The sequence below is a fragment of the Lepidochelys olivacea genome (assembly GCF_965140295.1).
Source record: "Lepidochelys olivacea isolate rLepOli2 genome assembly, chromosome: 3".
NCBI classification, from domain to species: Eukaryota; Metazoa; Chordata; order Testudines; family Cheloniidae; genus Lepidochelys; species Lepidochelys olivacea.
The window spans coordinates 70,016,197-70,036,375 of record NC_140413.1 but is presented as its reverse complement, the minus strand read 5'-3'; the positions used below and the strand labels follow the sequence as shown (position 1 = coordinate 70,036,375).

At 42.2% G+C, this 20,179-nt stretch overlaps 1 protein-coding gene across 3 annotated transcripts in view; it reads left to right on the top strand.

Moving 5' to 3' along the window:
• The window catches only part of BACH2 (BTB domain and CNC homolog 2), a 256,192-nt gene that overhangs the window by 219,813 nt on the left and 16,200 nt on the right, over positions 1 to 20,179 (top strand). For all 3 annotated transcript variants that reach the window (XM_084623879.1, XM_084623880.1, XM_084623878.1), the window contains one exon: positions 14,638 to 16,182. In XM_084623879.1, the coding sequence (XP_084480005.1) occupies positions 14,638 to 16,182 (1,545 nt within the window). The remainder of the gene's footprint in view (positions 1 to 14,637; positions 16,183 to 20,179) is intronic.

The following is a 20,179-nucleotide window of genomic DNA, read 5'->3' as shown; positions in this document are numbered from 1 at the left end:
GGCTGGGGCAGGGGGACTTGAGTGAGGTGGGGGGAGAGTGAGTCACAGAGGGAGGGGAGATGGAGTGAGTGGGGGCAGGGCCTTGGAGGAGGGAGGCAAGGGTGTTCAAATTTGTGCGATGAGAAAGTTGGCAACCCTAGTATCGCACAGGGAGTCTGTGTCTGAGCCAGAACCTAAATCTCCTCACTTTCAGGCTTAGCTTCAGCCCCATGACGATCCTTCCACCTTTGAATATTAATTTCAGTCCTGTTGCTGAAACCTTTCATTTGCATTTACTTTTGGCAAGATCCTTATAAACCATAAATAAGGTGTTCGTTTCACTTGACAGGAATGAATCTTTAAAAACACTAAATGTTAGTTTTGACTCCTGAAAATCGCAATCCTCATTTGCATAAACAAATACCCAGACTCCAGAGACGCCAGTTATAACAAAGTTTCAGACCCTGACTGCTCAAAGCTGTGGCTCCAGTCCTGAAATCTGAACCCACAACTGGTCCAGTTGAATTCAGCTGGCTGGCTGCCAGGTTCCACCAGTGAAGATCAAAATGCAGGATCAAAAAGCCTGAGTTCAGACTTGCCAGTCAGGTTTTATTTTTAGTGAGGTTTTTTAAATACCCCATTCTCAGTAAGCATGAGCAGCTGGAATTTGTGCTTGAGTACTAGATAACTTTGCAAACTAGCATTTAAACAGCCAGTGATCTGCTAACAAGTGTGCAAGTGGGTGCCTCTGTGAAATGTTGGCCCACTACATCTTCATTATGTCAAGGAGATGAAGAAAATGGAAATAGATTTTTTTCCTTCTCCAATTTATAAATACTACTGCATAGGTAATCAAAGGCTGTAACAGACCTCTCTCCTTCCTGATCAGAAGCTTGAGCTTGCAAGAGGGGCTACTATACTTAAAACTTCTACAGTAAAAGTAAAGTTGGATGCCATAAAAGTGCTCCCATTTGGCCTCTTAAGTAAAAGTAAAACAACAAAGGGAGTTAAGGCACCTGAAGCACTGTAGCCTGACCTCTTAAGAGGCATTTGAAGTGGATGTACTTCAAAGAAAAGCAGCCCTCAGCCTGGCTGCAGTGCTGCTTTGCAGGTGGTTAGGCTTTGCTTTTTTAGTTTTTATTTTTACTAAAAAAGATAAATCAGCATTTTGGAGAAAAGAGCTTTATGGTCTGGGTCCTTCCCTTCATTAGGATGCATGGATGCAGAGATGTTTTCATTGTGATGCTGTCACTCACACTTTCGAGTTGATGTCAAAAAGTTGTCAGACTATCAATTTGACGTTAGATCAGTCTTGTATCAAAGTTTGTGATCACCAGCCTGAGTGGGTAGAAAGTAAAACTCAAGATAAAAATACGCTGAGCATAGAAGGCGTTTTTCAAGCAAAACTGCAGGCCTTGCCTAGAGCTTTCATTACTTCAGTACCAGCACGGGAACTGCTTTTAACGTTGTATTTAAAAGTCCAGATACAGATTCATGTAGCCTCCCTGCTTCTGAACCAAACTGGATTTTAAAGAGTGATTGCTGATTCCTTATATGAAATGAAATTAGATTAATGGATCTAACCCAGTGGCCTCTTGATAAGGATCAGACAGGGGAAATGTGCACTGTTGTGATTGCAGGGCTACCATTCTTTTTAACCTTTAGGGATTGGAGGATACTTAAGCCACACAATTAAGTCAAAATAAGGTTGGCATATTTGTCTCTGGCTTAAAAAATAAATACTGTATTATTTTATTTGTATCCTATTCGTCTTCATCTTTGGGTCTCTTTTCCTGCCTCTTTTCCTGCCTTTTCCTCTCTTCCTGTGCATTGCTGTATTATCGTAAAAGATTGCAATCTGCAAAGCAACGTCTAATCTTGCACACACCAATCTTATGCATGCTGATAGGCATTTGTATATGCAAAGCATGAAAATCTGCAACTGTCTGTTTTACACATGCAACAGAATGTTTGCCTGTGCAAATATAGTAGGATGTTGGGCAAACTGTCTGAAAAGACAGGTTTCAGAGTAACAGCCGTGTTAGTCTGTATTCGCAAAAAGAAAAGGAGTACTTGTGGCACCTTAGAGACTAACCAATTTATTTGAGCATGAGCTTTCCGATGAAGTGAGCTGTAGCTCACGAAAGCTCATGCTCAAATAAATTGGTTAGTCTCTAAGGTGCCACAAGTACTCCTTTTCTTTTTGTCTGAAAAGATTTACAAACAAGCAAACAAAAAACTCCAGGCTGGGAAAAACAGAATCTGCCAAGAAACCCCATTCCAAGTAAAAATAACTAAGTAAATAATCAGAAAGTCACTTAACTCTTAATGAAATAATATCCTGGTTACTGATCTTAGTTATTAAATTACACTCTGAAAATAATGCACATGCTATGCATACACAATGCCTGCAAAAGAAAAAGAATAAAGTGCATGTTAATTATAGCAAATAAGATTAGAGGTGTTGTTTAATCCCTGAGACCTTCTTCGGGCTGCAGAAAAAAATAGGAACGGTTAACTGTCACTAATCTTATCTTCTATTTTTAGGGTGTGCTTGATTATATAAATTGTAGCTTTAGGAACTTATTGGCCTAGGAGACACTTACTAATTTGACTAATAAGGCTGAGGATTTAGGAAACAATCTTCAACTCTGAAGTTGATTAAAGTCTTTACACATGCCTCTAAATTAGTGTTAGGTATTATATCAACTACCACCATATAGCAATAAAATAATGAATAGATGGTTTCTGATTTCTCTTTAAAACAAAAACACACCTTCCTATGTTTATTACTCAGTATTTTTAATTAATAGTTAAGTTTAGAATTTGATATTCAAAGTGTCAGCCTCGATCTACATTTTCTTTTTCCCTTGCCTTGCAAAAAATGCTTTAAATTAGTTAAATCACTTTTTGGAGATAGAGGTGAAGGGAAACTATTTGTACTGTTTTTAGATGCTTTTGTGATGCCCTCAGATTACAAATTCTGAATATTATAACCTTAAACTGTGGTCCTGCAAGCACTTTATATGCATGCTTTATCTTTCCACATGAGAGTGTAAAGTTAATTGTCTGCATAAGTGCTTTCAGAATGAAGGCCTTCAGCTGTTCTTATACCTATCCCTAATTCTCAAAGCATTGCAAAGTTCTGACCTAGCAATTTACACTACTGCTAAAGGCAATGAGAGTTATGTGGCTAACACTCCAGAGAACTTTTTGCATCCAGTGGAGCAAGTTAATGCCTCTTGCTGGTTTTTAAAGAATTATTATTTTAAACACCCAAGATATTTTTACTAATGAATCAGCTGCTTTTGGTTATTCTCTGATAAGTTATGAATGAAGTCACTTACACAGTCCTAGAAATTAGAGCTGGAAAAGACCCACCAAATCATCTAGTCCATCCCTGCCAGGACAAGATTTTTTTCTCGGCAGTATATTCTTCACTGCTTTGTCAAGTTTCAAGCAACAAGGTATTCATCACTTTGCTTGGGAAGCCATTCCACAATCTTAAGACAATTAACAACTAGCTTGAGTATAAAAGGAATTGTCTACATTTTCCCTTTTACAGTTTTATCCCATTGCACCCAGCAGTACCTCCTTTTAATATCTTCTCTCTCCTTAGCGTTTACACCCTTCAGACTATTGTAAATGGAATCTCATTCCATTTTAGCTATCACTTAGCTAATTTTTACATATTAAGTTATTTCACTATTTCCTCATAAATCAGTCTCTCCCAGCCCCTTAATCACTTCTCTCATTCTTCTTTGAGTTTAGCTCCCATTTATTGACATTTTGGTAGTACTGCTATGGAGCATTTCCAGTGAAGTGTCACAAATGCATTTAGAGAATGGCTACTCCTAGAATACTGCAGGCAGTTCTGAACATTTCTATACAAGAACGATACCTCACTCCCTTTGCATGTGCAGCCACAACGGGATTGGTCTTTTTTGCTAACATTTTTGCATTGCCAGCTCAGGCCTAATCTGCTTCCCATTCTCACCTCCGAATGTCCCAGAGTACCATTATTTTCCAAATATTTCCCTTAGATTATCTAGTTTTTGGTTTATTGAGCATTTAATACCAAGTAAGGACAAGTGGAAGGTAGGGAATATGGTAATTCTGCAAGTATTTGAAATGTCTAAATGCCCAGGAGGGAGAGGAATTATTTAGAGTGAGCCAAGGAGATAAAACAAAAAATAGTGTGACTGAAAATAAGGGAAGCAAAATTTCCTAGCAGTGAGATCTTAAGTAGGTTCTAGTAACAGTCTCCTAAAGGAAGTAGTGGAAGTCCAGTCACTCAAGCCAATTAAAATTAGATAGAACAAAACACTCATTACTCTCTATGTAACGAAGGGAGAGACAGAATAATCTAAAATGGGTTTGCATCCTTGGTTTCTGAGAGTCTATAAATTTATGGTCTTGTCAGTAAACGTATTTTCTAATGCTAATCTTTCTAAAAGATATGCTGTAGTTCAAACAGGAATTAATTTAGTGAAGGTCCTATGGCCTGTGTTATGTAGAAGGTCAGACTAGATCACAGTGGACCTTTACAGCCTTATAATCTCAGAATCTTTTGATAATCATCTCCCCACTATACACAGTTTCTAGAATGCTCCTGATGATCAGCATCACACTCCTCCATTCCATCGCTAGCCAGGCCTCATGTTGCTTCATAAGACAAAATTGGCTTAGAGTTCCACATTAAATTTCGATCATTGGGAGCAAGCGTGACAACTGCCATTATGGCCAACACGGGAGCCGAACCAGGGACCTCCTGAGCTAAAAACAGGAGTGTCTGTAACTTGAGCTAAAGAGCCAGTCTCTGTGGGTGGGGCTGTGACAGTCTGGTATCCAATGTGGCTGGGACACAGAGTGAGATATTTAATGCCCACAGACCAGGGGGTTACACAAGAAAATCAAAAATAAAATTCTTCATTACTTAGGTTGTGGTAGAGCCCACAGTGTGCTAGGCACATTTCAAATATATAGGAGGACAAAGCCCAGCTTACAATCAAAAAGACAGCAAAGGAATGAAGGGTAAAAGAAAGGGATACAGCAAACGGTCAGAGAGCTGGCACACATATATTGTTCCAGAGCTTGTTTGTTTACTAGGTTAGGGTTTTGTACACACAAACTTTTAACTACTCTGTCTAGCAATGGTTGTGGTTAATTTGATAGAAGTGGGTATTCAGAAGAGCTGTGTATGATGAGAAACTAGTGGTGTAGTGACCTGGCATATCAGTTTGGAGAGGATACTCCATACTTATTCCCACAAACTGAGCTGTCTCATTTAATGCTTATTTTTATTGAAAACACCTCTCAAATTTGGTAGCAAATAAATCCTGGAAATCGGACATCTTATTTGTAACATCAAAAATAAAGTTTGATTGTGGTGTTGGTCTGTGAGTAGCATTGTATCCATCTACCCAAAGTTTCTCTAAAATATAAATGGGGAGCATTATTTTGGGTTAATAAACCCCAGTTCCATTAGTAAAACGTATCACCTTGGATTCACTAATTGTACTGTGACATATCTGTAGTTTGATCTTTTTAAAGGACCATTCCTGCTGTAAAAACCCAACCCATAGATACAGAAATGCCTGGGTAGCTGTAATATATGCAGCTTTTAAATCTTCCTTTTCAAAATGTGCAGTATGTATAACCATACTCTAGTGCCTGAATATCTGCTTTCTTGTCACAGTGAATTAAATATAAGTAGTTCCAAAGGCAGTAAGATGGTGGACCCACAATAGAGGCCAAATCAGTATTTAGACAGCTTCAGGCTACTGAGATTCTGCTAGTTTTAACACTAACCAGCAAGTGTTTGAACACATTTATTATCGAAGTTGTTGTTTGTATAGTTTAAAACATTAGCTCTGAATTGAAACATTTCAGAGACCCCTTCCTGAGGGCGTCTGTTAGAGCTGAAAGTATGATTGTTCTGGTACGTTAATGGTAAATTTACTTCTCTCTGGCTGTAAATGAATTAGGACAGTGATAGTTACAAAATTTCTATGTCCGATCAAAATTAATTCAAGGTGCAGGCCTGACCATCTCTCTCATCTGCCGTTCATTCCAAGTTTTTTCCACATATCTTAAAGGGGTCTCTTCCATATTTCCTCCTTAGCATGGCAAGAGCTCTGCTTCTGACATTTTCTGCATTAAACAGGTGTAACAGATGTCCTGGATGCTGTGTATTTATCATCTGGAGTTATTAGGAGTGAAAGACAGAGTCAGCCTGGAAGATAGCTTTATTGTGGAATGTTATAAGTCAGTTAAGGTTCTTTAGAGTATCTATACTATAGCAAACATCACAAGTGAAAACATAGTAGAGCCATCCAGTGCCTCAATTTGTTTTGCAGTCATTCCCCCTAGTGGTTATGTTAGATAACTACTATGAGAACCTTTTTATTCCACGGAGTCTCTTCTGATCTCAAATACACTATCATCTACTGCTCTTACAGACACAGGTTGTAGCTGATTTTTACAAGATATGCAGTGATACAAAAACCCATTTATTGAAGATCTTATCAAGAAAAAATTGGCTTCTGAGTGGCTCATTTAAATCATCTAAATCATCTTCTGTACCAGATGACTGGAGGATAGCTAATGTGATGCCAATTTTTAAAAAAGGCTCCAGAGGTGATCCCAGCAATTACAAGCCGGTAAGACTAACTTCAGTACCAGGAAAACTGGTTGAAACTATAGTAAAGAACAGAATTATCAGACACGTAGATGAACATGATTTGTTGGAAGAGTCAACATGGTTTTGTAAAGGCAAATCATGCCTCATCAATCTACTAGAATTTTTTAAGGGGTTGTCAAGGCTGACTCTCTCTCTCTCTAGCATTTTGAGTGCAGAAGATGGGGATCCACAAGGATTCTAAAAAAATTAATACCTGCCACTCCACGCTGGTATTAAACTCCAAAGGTCACAGCTTCTCTCTGACCTTGGAGGGGTAGGTGGTGCCACCACCCAAGTGCAAACCTTCCCCCTGCCCCCCCGCTTTTGATAACCCAGGAAGAAATACTTGGGAATTCCTTCCTGTGGGGTACCCCCAAGCCCTTTCACCCCCCTTCCTGTGAAGAGCTGAGAAAAAAACAAAGGAAATCAGCTGTTGCCACCAGCTAATTAAAGAACATATGCACAAACCTCTTTAAAAAGGTAAATTTTATTAAACCCAAAAAGAAAGGAAATACATTTGGACCTTAGGCTTTTTGCTAGATCTTAAAAGAAACAATTATAAAAATTAAGCACCAAGATAACTCTTGAGGTTCAGCTTAAATGTTACAAGCAAAATAAAAGCAGCAGGGGTTAGCATAGAGGAGTCCACAAGCCAATAAGAAATAAAAGAAATAACCCTAATCATGTCTTTCTAGACATTTTCTGATTTACTTACATATCTGAGGCTTCAGATAAGCAGATTCAAGGTATGAATTGATGATCTATGATCATACCTCGTGTGATAGACCCAGGCCAGTTGGGTACAGCAGAGTAGTCGAAGGCAGATATACTGGCCACGGGACAAGCAGTTTTCTGTTCCCTGACTAACCAGAGCAAAGGCTGCTCCAGGCTAGGGTGGACACCTGACTCCAATTAGCCTGCAAAGAATCAGTTGAAGCTGTTAAGCTAATGAGAACACCTTACTCTAATTAAGGCCCCTCTGATACTCTAAAAGGGCTCACTCTAGTCAGGTCCAGGAGAGTCAGGGAGCCAGAGGCGAGGAAGTGCGGCTGAAGGGCTGGGTAATGAAGACATCCTCAAACCACTGGAAGGGGAGCCCTAAGGTAAGGGTGAAGGAGTCTTTAAGAGAGAGAACCGGGGGAGCTGTGGGGAAGTGGCCTAGGGAAATGTAGCAACTCTGGCAGTAAAAGGTCGGCTGCCAACAGCTGCTGCCATTAAGGTCCCTGGGCCGGAATCCAGAGTAGAGGGCAGGCCTGGGTTCCCCCCCACCTGCCACTACAGAAACATCTCCTGGGAGGGGAAGACAGGCCCCTGTCAGGACAGGAGGCTAAACTGTTCTTGAATAAGCCCTTAGGGACAACAGAGACTGTGCGAGTTCTCTCACCGACCTTCTTGTTGGCTTATGATGAAAAGGGCTCAGTAGACTGTAACCCTGGCCCTAGAGAGAGAAGGGCTACATGTAGGGTCACAGTGAGCCTTGGAGGCTAGCATAAACTGCCTGGAAGCACGGGACCCACAGGGATACAGTCAGCGCTCTGCCACACTGGCTTAAAGCTGCTTACAGCGTTGCTGCTCTGTATCTCTGCTCTCCGGAGAACCACAACAGACAGACAAAGGGAAGTTTTTTCCCAATTTTAAAAAGTTCTAGCCCTCCCATTGGCTCTTTTGGTCAGATGCCCACTCCTTTTTCTTTACCTGGGGAACTTTGTTAACCCTTTACAGGCAAAGCAAACAGAGAACAGCCACCAAGAGGGACTTTATAGCTAACTGCTTGGCTGGGTGTCCATAAAAGGGAGCTACCCCGGCCTTCATTTATCACAGCGGGTCAACAAGCATGTGGACAAGGGTGATCCAGTGGACATAATATGCTTAGATTTTCAGAAAGCCTTTGACAAGGTCCCTCACCAAAGGCTCTTAAGCAAAGTAAGCTGTCATGGGTTAAAAGGGAAGGTCCTCTCGTGGCTTGGTAACTGGTTAAAAGATAGGAAACAAAGGGTAGGAATAAATGGTCAGTATTCATAATGGAGAGAGGTAAACAGTGGTGTCCTCCAAGGGTCTGTACTGGGACCAGTACTGTTCAACATATTCATAAATGATCTGGAAAAGTGGGTAAACAGTGAGGTGGCAAAATTTGCAGATGATAAAAAAAACTACTCAAAATAGTTAAGTCCAAAGCAGACTGCAAAGAGTTACAAAGGGATCTCACAAAACTGGGTGCTGGGCAATAAAATGGCAGATGAAATTCAATGTTGATAGATGCAAAGAAGTGCACATTGGAAAACATAATCCCAACTATACATACAAAATGCTGGGATCTAAATTAGCTGTTACCACTCAAGAAAGAGATCTTGGAATCATTGTGGATAGTTCTCTGAAAACATCCACTCAATGTGCAGCGGCAGTCAAAAAAGCAAACAGAATGTTGGGAATCATTAAGAAAGGGATAGATAATAAAACAGAAAATATCATATTGCCTCTATAAATCCATGGTATGCCCACATCTTGAATACTGAATGCAGATGTGGTCACCCTATCTTAAAATGATGTATTGAATTGGAAAAGGTACAGAAAAGGGCAACAAAAATAATTAGGGGTATGTAACGGCTTCCGTATGAGGAGAGATTAATAAGACTGGGACTTTTCAGCTGGGAAAAGAGACGACTAAGGGGGGATATGATTGAGGTTTATAAAGTCATGACTAGTGTGGAGAAAGTAAATAAGGAAATGTTATTTACTCCTTCTCATGACACAAGAACTAGGGGTCACCAAATGAAATTAATAGGCAGCAGGTTTAAAACAAACAAAAGGAAGTATTTATTCACACACCACACAGTCAACTGGTGGAACTCTTTACCAGAGGATATTGTGAAGGCCAGGACTATAAACAGGGTACAAAAAGAACTAGGTAAGTTGGAGGATAGGTCCATCAATGGCTATTAGCCAGGATGGGCAGGGATGGTGTCCCTAGCCTCTGTTTGCCAGAGGCTGGGAGTGGGTGACAGGGGATGGTGATCACTTGGTGATTCCATGTTCTGTTCATTCTCTCTGGAGACCTGCCTTTGGCCAATGTTGGAAAACAGGATTCTGGGCTAGATGGACCTTTGGTCTGACCCACTATAGCCATTCTTATGTTTAAAGTTTACGGACAATCTTGCTAATTAAGCTGCGTGTAGATAAAATGCAGATATGCTTTCAATGAACTGACAATCTAGCAGGCAAAAAATGTAACACTGACTGTCATGAATATAAAGGGAAGGGTAACCACCTTTCTGTATGCAGTGCTATCAAGTCCATCCTGGCCAGAGGCAAAATCCTTTCACCAGTAAATGGTTAAGAAGCTAAAATAACCTTGCTGGCACCTGACCCAAAATGGCCAATGAGGGGACAAAATTCTTTCAAATCTGGAGGGGGGGAAAAGGCTTTTGTCTCTCTCTCTCTGTGATACCTTTGCTGGGAACAGATCAACGATGCAAGCCTTCCAATTCCTGTAAAAGTTAGTAAGTAATCTAGCTAGAAAATGCATTAGATTTTCTTTTGTTTTTTGGCTTGTGAAATTTGCTGTGCTGGAGGGAATGTGTATTCCTGTTTTTGTGTCTTTTTGTAACTTAAAGTTTTGCCTAGAGGGATTCTCTGTGTTTTGAATCTGATTACCCTATAAAGTATTTACTATCCTGATTTTACAGAGGTGATTCTTTTACCTTTTCTTTGAATAAAATTCTTCTTTTAAGAACCTGATTGATTTTTCATTATTCTTAAGATCCAAGGGTTTGGGTCTCTGTTCACCTGTACCAATTGGTGAGAATTTTATTATCAAGCCTTCCCTAGGAAAGGGGGTGTAGGGCTTGGGGGGATATTTTGGGGGAAGACGTCTCCAAGTGGTCTCTTTCCCTGTTCTTTGTTTAAATCGCTTGGTGGTAGCGTATCAGGTTTTTAACCTAAGCTGGTTCCCAAGGCAAGAAAGAAATCTGTGCCTTGGGGAAGTTTTAATCTAAGCTGGTAAGAATAAACTTAGGGGGTCTTTCATGCAGGTCCCCACATCTGTACCCTAGAGTTCAAAGTGGGGAAGGAACCTTGACACTGACACTGGAGGCAACTGACACAAAGATCAGTTCAATAGCCAACTCCTAAATCTAGGCAATTTTCCACTAGAGGCATATTGTAAAGGGGGAATGTATAGGCTTTGTTGCAAGAATTATGTAAGAAATAAGCAGTCAAGTTAGAAGTTTTCTAAAATACCATTTATTGCAGTACTGTTAATATAGAAAATCTATTGGGAGCAATTTTAAGAAGTGTCTAAAAAAATAGTTGTTTTCCTCTCCTTCCAAGGTTTATATAGTAGGGCTCTTGACAACCTGGCTTTACAATGGTTTCTTAAAATTCTCTCTCTCTGGTTTTTACTCTTAAAATATGTGGCCTGTACAAAGTACCTGATGGTGCTGTGTGGCCAAGGATTTATAAGCACTTCTTTGGAATGACCTGCACGACTCATTCATGGCTTTAGCATTATGAGTGAGTGGATTCCAAACATACATAATTATTCCCATAGGGGGAAGCAGTAGGCATGATATATCTTGATTTTTAGTAAGGCTTTTGACACAGCCACACAACATTCTTATAAGCAAACTAGGGAACTGTGGTCTAGATGAATTAATGTAAGATAAGTGCGCAAGTGGTTGAAAGATCTTACTCAAAGAGTAGTGTGACGGGGCAAGGCCAGATGGCTATAGAAAAGTAGTGGGAGATAGATATATTAACTCCAGGCTAAACAAATCCTGGTACCAGGATAAGTGAAATGGCAACTGCTCCAGGTCAATTAAGACACCTAGGGCCAGTTAAGAACTTTCCAGAAGACAGGGAGAAGGCTAGGTTGATTGGGACATCTGAAGCCAATCAGGGGCTGGCTGAAACTAGTTAAAAGCCTCCCAGTTAGTCAGGTGGGTGTGCATGTCAGGAGCGGGGAGGAAGTTGCGCTGTTGGAGAGGCTGAGTAGTACACACCATATCAGGCACAAGGAAGGAGGTCCTGAGGTAAGGGTGAAGTGGAGCTTGAGGAATTGAGGGCTGCTATGGGGGAAGTAGCCCAGGGAATTCTACATGTCATGTTTCTAAAAGGTCAGCTACCATAGCTGATACTATTAGGGTCCCTGGGCTGGAGCCCGGAGTAGAGGGTGGGCCCGGGCTCCCCCCCCTTTTGCCCCCTGATTAATCACTGAGACTGGGAGACAACAGAGACTGTGCAAGGAAGGATAACTTCTCCTCACCTCCCTCGCTGGCTTATGATGAAAATGGCTCAGTAGACTATGACCCTTGTCTCTAGAGAGAGAGAAGGGTTACGCGGAGGGTCACAGTGAGCCTCTGAGGCTAGCGAAATCTGCCAGGAAACGCGGGACCTACGGAGGCAAGGACAGAGCTTTGTCACAGTAGTTATCAGTGGTTGCCGCTGGAGTCTATCCTGGGTCCAGTACTAGTCAATATTTTATTAATGACTTGGATAATGGAGAGTATGCTTATAACATTTGTGGAAGCTGGGAAGGGTTGCAAGCACTTTGGAGGACAGGATTAGAATTCAAAAGGATCTTGACAAATTGGAGAATTGGTCTGAATTCAATAAAATTAAATACAATAAAGACAAGTGCAAAGTACTTCACTTAGAAAGGAAAAATCAAATGTATAACTACAAAATGGAGAATAACTGGCTTAGTGGTAGTACCACTGAAAAGGATCTGGGGGCTATAGTGGATCACAAATTGAATATGAGTCAGCAATATGATGCAGTTGTGAAAAAGGCTAATGTCATTCTGGGGTATATTAACAGGACACAAAAGGTGATTGTTCTGGTCTACTTGGTATTGGTGAGACCTCAACTGGAGTACTGTGTCCAATTTTTCATGCCACACTTTAGGAAAGATGTGGACAAATTGGAGAGAGTGCAAAGAAGAGCAACAGAAATGATGAAAGGTTTAAAAAACCTGACCTATGAGGAAAAGTTTAAAAAAAAAAAAAAAAAGAACTGGTCATGTTTAGTCTTGAGCAAAGACTGAGAGAGGACCCGATAAGTCTTCAGTTATATTAAGGGCTGTTACAAAGAGGACTATGATCAACTGTTCTCCATGTCCGCTGAAGGTCAGACAAGAAGTAAGGGGCTTAATCTACAGCAAGGGAGATTTAGGTTAGATGTTAGGAAAAACTTTCTAACATAAGGATAGTTATACACTGGAACAGCTTACTAAGGGAGATTTTTGTCATTGGAGATTTTTAAGAAGAGGTTAGATAAACACCTGTCAGGGATGATCTAGGTTTACTTGGTTCTGCCTCAGCACAAGAGACTAGATAATCTCTCAAAGTCCCTTCTAGCCCTACATATCTATGATTACTATCCTAACTTTTCAGAGTTAAAATTTGATTTATCAGAACACTGCACGGGTAAAACAGGTGCTGTGTAACTCACTGGAAAGCTATCTGCCTGTCTTAGAGTACTTATCTGTCTCCTGTTATCATCCTATCGGTGTGCCTCGTGATCTTTAATGTATTTATCTTCACAACACCCCTGTGTAATAGGAACCAGCTTCCCTATTTTACAAATGGGGACCTAAGGTACAGAGAGGCTAAGCGGCTTGCCCAGTGTCATACAGGAAGACTTAGGTGCTGCAAGGAATTTAATGCTGTTTTTTTGAGTCCCATCTTAGTGCCCTAACCACTGGACAGTCCTTCCTGTCTTAGAAATCTTGTTCCTTGAGCCACAGCTTTGGACTGGTCTGTCAGCCAAAATTTGGGCAAGTCTGTTTTTCCGAATACAAAGGATGGGGACCAGAAAAAGCTAGAAATCTCCCTTTCCCATTAGGATAAAGCTTCCATTTCTAGTCCTGGATTAGTCAGGACATATCAGATCTTAAACCTCGCTCCAGGAACGAGTAGTACTTGTGCTGCGCTTCAGTCCAGAATAACTTGTGGGGGCGGGCAGATGGGGAAAGCCTTTAGTCGAAGTCGATGGCAGTGGCTTAATGGGCAGGATGCAGGCGGGGTACAGTAGTCAAAAGTGCATGATAGATGCAATTTATCACACGGCTATGTATATGGATCTCACCACAACATATCTGAGGAAGCGGGGGTTGGGGGGAAGTGTGCATGTACACATGTGGGGGTATGTATTCCTTATATACAATATGTGTGTGGTGTATATGTATAATACGATCCAGGAAATAACTATAATTAATTCTCAAAAAAAAATAGAGTAAAATTGTGTGCCAGGCTAGGGCTCTGTGTGGCTTGTAGCAGTTGAATATGAATGCAAACCTATTCCCTGTGTGCTGTAATTTGTATTCACTGAAACCATAAATAATGCAATTCCTCTGATTGAGGAGAACCCATGTGCAGTACAAATTCAAAATCTTCCATTATTTGTGAAATAGAAACTTGATAAATGGTGGCTAGCAGAGATTTGAGGAAACATTAGCCTGGTTGCCTTTCAAACTAGGAGGAAAAGTTTTTATCTGAATTTTCATATAATATTCAGCGTACACGTTTCCCTCCCAAAACACTGTTCAGATTAAATGACACCTTTATCCTCCAACCCATTCTGCACCAGGGTTAGAAGAAACATGCTTTCATTTGTATCTTTATGTTGCAATGCATCATGTTAACGGAGAACTGTGAATTCATTCATTGACGGATTAACAGTGTGTATGCTAATAGATATTTTTAGATCTTTTAAATGCCTTGTTCATAGCTCTTTAAGTCGCTCAGGCTAAGTAATATTTAGTTCAGCCTGTAATACGAGGTATAAAAGCAACACAGAGCAAACAGCATTAATTATTGGAAGTAGCATCATTGCTGACCTGATAAAAGATTAACTGGTACTTTACAGTATTTATTTATGGACAGTAGAGCTGTCAGGTTATCTAACTACACTTGAAAGGCTTGGGACAATAGCTGTGCTGATGGTAATGATGTCAATTTCCCTGTTGGTTTTTTTTGCAGGTCACTGCCAGAGGATTTGGTCCATTGTTACAGTTTGCCTACACTGCTAAGCTGTTACTCAGCAGAGAAAACATCCAGGAGGTCATCCACTGTGCTGAATTCCTGCGCATGCACAACCTGGAGGACTCCTGCTTCAGCTTCCTTCAGACTCAGCTGCTGAACAATGAAGATGGCCTGTTCCTGTGCAAAAAGGATACCACCTGTCAGAGAATGCATGATGAAGAGAACTCTGAGGGAGAAGAGGAGGAAACTATGGAATCAGAGACTTCAAAGATATCTTGCCCAAGGGAAAGAATGCATCAGGAACCCTTTAACTTTGAATCCGCTAGTTCTGGAGCAGACAAGGAAGAAGGGATGCTGCCTGACTCTGACATGCTGAGAGATAGCAAGGACAGTTTGGACAAAGACACAGTAACACGGTACCCCAAATATAAGAAATACCAGCTTGCTTGTACCAAGAATGTCTACAACACATCACCCATCAGTACCTCAGGTTTTGCAAGCACATTCAGTGAAGAGAGTCCTGGAAATGGCCTCAAATCAGGACTTGCTGTGGGGCAGATAAAAAGCGAGCCTCAGAATGAGGAAAACGATGAAGAAAGCATCACACTTTGCCTGTCTGGAGATGAGCCTGACATCAGGGATAAAGAAGGGGATGTCGAAATGGACAGGAAACAGCCAAGTCCCACTTGTGTTGACAGGTCTAAAAGTGTGTCTTCTCCTTCCTGCTTAAGGTCTTTTTTCAACAGAACAAAAAGTGTAGATTTGGTTGGCTTCCCCAGTACTTCCCAACAGCACTTTGCCAGGAGTCCAGCATGCCCTTTTGACAAAGGGACAACTCAGGGTGACCAGAAAACTGACTACAGCCCTTTCACAGGGAATTATGGACAGTCCCATGCCATTCAGAAGGATACTTCCAACTTCACAATGGGATCGCCACTCAGAGGGCCTGGTTTTGAAGCACTCTGTAAACAGGAAGGTGAACTGGACAGGAGGAGTGTTATATTCTCTTCAAGTGCTTGTGACCAAGTAAACACTTCAGTGCATTCATATTCTGGTGTGAGCAGCTTGGACAAAGACCTCACTGAGACTGTGCCAAAGGGTCTGTGGGCTGGAGGCAGCCAATCCCTTCCTAGTTCACAGACCTATTCCCACAGTGGACTGACAGCTGATCACTTGCCAGGAAGGATGCGGCCTAACACCAGCTGCCCGGTGCCAATTAAAGTTTGCCCTCGCTCTCCTCCTTTGGAAACCAGAACCAGGACCTCTAGCTCATGTTCCTCCTACTCATATGCAGAGGATGGCAGTGTTGGTTCTCCCTGTAGCCTCCCTCTGTGTGAGTTTTCATCTTCCCCCTGTTCCCAAGGAGCTCGATTCCTGGCCCCTGAACATCAGGAGCCAGGCATGATGGGAGATGGAATGTACAACCAAGTCAGACCCCAGATTAAATGTGAGCCATCCTATGGAACAAACTCCAGTGATGAGTCTGGGTCGTTCTCAGAAGCAGACAGTGAATCATGTCCTGTGCAAGACAGAGGACATGAGGTAGGGAATTAAGATAAGTACACATGTAACAGTCATTGTGACCCATTGAATAAATCCTTTATTCTCTCAGATAACTTTTGGCATTTGCCCAGCACTTTCTAATTTACAGAGGCAAAGGGTAATATGTATTCATCTCCTCATCAGCTGAATCTGCATGGTTAACAGAGGAGAGATCATGAATAGCTGTGTTGAGTTCCTAGAGACTTGGCACTTACTGAAATTTCAGTATTAAGCAAGCAGCAGCAAACAGGTGAATGATGAGAGTAAATTCATGTTCATAGAAATTCTGCCACCTCTCTTTTTCCTTCTCGCACCTAGCAAAAAATATATCTATTCTAAGGAATTAAAGTATATTTTCACTCTTAAACTGTACTGTTTCCTCCAGCTTGGTTTATAAAGTATAATATTATGGTAGCACTTACAGGGTCCAACCAAGATTATGTCCTTGTAGAGGTAGGCACTGCACTGTATAAACAGAGGGTCCCTGCTCCAAATCTCTTGCAATCTGTATGAGACAGACAAAGGGTGGGAGGGGAAACAGTGTCACAAAGAGGTGAAATAACTAACCTAAAGTCACACAGCTGGTCAGTGACAGAACCAGGAATAGAACCAGGTTTGCTTCCTCACAGTCTCATGGCCTATCCTCTAAACCAGTAGTGGGCAACCTGCAGCCCATCAGGGTAATCTAATTGCGGGCTGTGAGACATTTTGCTAACATTGACTGTCCGCAGGTATGGCCCTCCACAGCTCTCAGTGGTCGCAGTTTGCCATTCGTAGCCAATGGTAGCTGTGGGAAGCAGCAGGCCACAGGGACATGCTGGCTGCAGCTTCCCACAGCTCCCATTGGACAGGAATGGCCAACCGCCGCCACTGGGAGTTGCAGGAGGCAGTGCCTGCGGGCGGTCAACGTCAGCAAAATGTTGCATGCCCCATGGGCCACAGGTTGCCCACCACTGCTCTAAACTGTGCAGCCTCCCTATGTGTTGTCTTTATTTGCAACCAGTGGGCTTTGCTTCTCATCAAATTGATTATTTGGATTGTACTTCCTGCCTAGGACCACACTTTCCTTGTTACTGAAGAATTCTAGCAGACAGTTGCATAAAACATTGAGGAATGTTATTCATGAACTTACAGGATCGATTGAGAGAAGTAGGGAAAGTGTATGGGACCAAGAAACAGGCTGTGAGTTTCAATGCAGCACTGACAAATGTTCTTCCATCAGTGAGGGAGAAATAGGGTCATTTTACAAAGGCAAAAAGGCCAGATATAAATGCTGTGGTGGCAGTTCACTAACTAGGAGTGAGTATTTCAATGTAAATTTATAAGGTTGGGAGAATGAAGGTGCAGTGCATAGCTTGAGAGCTGAAAAGAGAATGGGTGTTTTTACAGAATTCCATTAGGGAATTGAGGCGAGTGTACTAGAGTAATTTCTGTACAGAACTGCACATCTGCTGTCCTGTGTCGGAACAATAAAATGTTGCCTTGAGACCTACTGCTCTAGCATGGAAAGCAGGTAAGTTCATAGCATGTGTTGTGAGAGCCTAGGATAGAACGGACTGGACTCGGGCTCATAGGAGTAAAAAGAGAGAGGGAGGGACACACAAAACCCTGTTTTATTTTATCCCCCACATTTTGTAGAAAGTCAATTAATTTTTCAAAACTTCAACCAATTGCTGCTATGTATTATTCCTACATTCTTCCTGAGGTGTGGTTCATAGAATCATAGAAGATTAGGAAGAGACTTCAGGAGGTCATCTAGTTCAATCCCCTGCTCAAAGCAGGACCAACCCCAACTAAATCATCCCAGCCAAGGCTTTGTCAAGCTGGACCTTAAAAACCTCTAAGGATGGAGATTCCACCACCTCCCTAGGTAACCCATTCCAGTGGTTCACCACCCTCTTAGTGAAATAGTTTTTCCTAATATCCAACCTAGACCTCCCCAACTATAACTTGAGACCATTGCTCCTTGTTCTGTCATCTGCCACAACTGAGAACAGCCGAGCTCCATCCTCTTTGGAATCCCACCCCCACACCTTCAGGAAGTTGAAGGCTGCTATCAAATCCCCTCTCACTCTTCTCTTCTGCAGACCAAACAAGCCCAGTTCCCTCAGCCTCTCCTCATAAGTCATGTGCCCCAGCCCCCTAATCATTTTTGTTGCCCTCCGCTGGACTCTCTCCAATTTGTCCACGTCCCTTCTGTAGTGGGGGGCCCAAAACTGGACACAGTACTCCAGATGTGGTCTCTCCCATGCTGAATAGAGGGGAATAATCATTTGCTTCGATCTGCTGGCAATGCTCCTACTAATACAGCCCAATATGCTGTTAGCCTTCTTGGCAACAAGAGCCTTCTTGCTCTCCCAGCAGATATCAAGGTGACTGTTGACTCAAATCCAGCTTCTCGTCCACTGTAATCCCTAGGTCCTTTTCTGCAGAGCTGCCGCTTAGCCAGTCGATCCCTAGCCTGTCGGTGCCTGGGATTCTTCCGTCCTTAAGTGCAGGTCTCTGCACTTGTCCTTGTTGAACCTCATCAGATTTCTTTTGGCTCATTCCTCCAATTTGTCTAGGTCACTCTGGACCCTATCCCTACCCTCCAGCATATCTATCTCTCACCCCAGTTTAGTGTCATCCACAAACTTGCTGAGGGTGCAATCTATCCCATCACCCAGATAATTAATGAAGATGCTGAACAAAACTGGTCCCAGCACCAACCACTAGGGCACTCCGCTTGATACCAGCTGCCAACCGGACATCAAGCTGTTGATCACTACCCGTCGAGCCCAATGATCTAGCCAGCTTTCTGTCCACCTTATAGTCCATTCATCTAATCCATACTTCTTTAACTTGCTGACAAGAATACTATGGGAGACTGTATCCAAAGCTTTGCTGAAGTAAAGATATCACGTCCACCACTTTCCCCATATCCACAGAGCCAGTTATCTCATCATAGAAGGCAATCAGGTTCATCAGACCTGACTTGCCCTTGGTGAATCCATGTTGACTGTTCCTGATCACCTTCCTTTCCTCCAAGTGCTTCAAAATGGATTCTTTGAGGACCTCCTTTATGATTTTTCCAGGGACTGAAGTGAGACTGCCCGGTCTCTAGTTCCCGGGTTCTCCTTTTTTCCATTTTTAAAGATGGGCACTATATTTGCCTTTTTCCGGTCGGCCGGGACCTCCCCCGATCGCCATGAGTTTTCAAAGATAATGGCCAATGGTTCTGCAATCCCATCCGCCAACTCCCTCATCGCCCTTGGATGCATTAGATGCAGCCCCTTGGACTTGTGCATGTCCAGCTTTTCTAAATAGTCCTTAACCTGTTCTTTCAGCACTGAGGGCTGCTCACCTCCTCCCCATGCTGTGTTGCCCAATGCAGCAATGTGGGAGCTGACCTTTTCTGTGGCAAAAAAAGCATTGAGTACTTCAGCTTTTTCCACATCATCTGTCACTGGGTTGCCTCCCCCATTTAGTAAGGGTCCCGCACTTTCCCTGACCTCCTTCTTGTTGCTAACATACCTGTAGAAACCCTTCTTATTACCCTTCACATCCCTTGCTAGCTGCAACTCCAACTGTGCTTTGGCCTGCCTGATTACCCCACATACTCGAGCAATATTTTTATACTCCTCCCTAGTCATCTGTCCAAGTTTCCACTTCTTGTAAACTTCTTTTTTGTGTTTAAGCTCACCAAAGATTTCTCTGTTAAGCCAAGCTGGTCACCTGCCATATTTGCTATTCTTTCTGCACATTGGGATGGTTATTCCTGCGCCCTCAAAAAGACGTCTTTAAAATAGACCCAGCTCTCCTGGATTCCTTTCCCCCTCATAGTAGCCACCCAGGGGATCCTACCCATTGGTTCCCTGAGGGAGTCAGAGTCTGCTTTTCTGAAGTCCAGAAAGTTCTGAAGTCCAGCAGTTTCTGCTGCTCTCCTTTCTTCCTTTTGTCAGGATCCTGAACTTGACCGTCTCATAGTCACTGCTGCCTAGGTTGCCACCCACTTCTA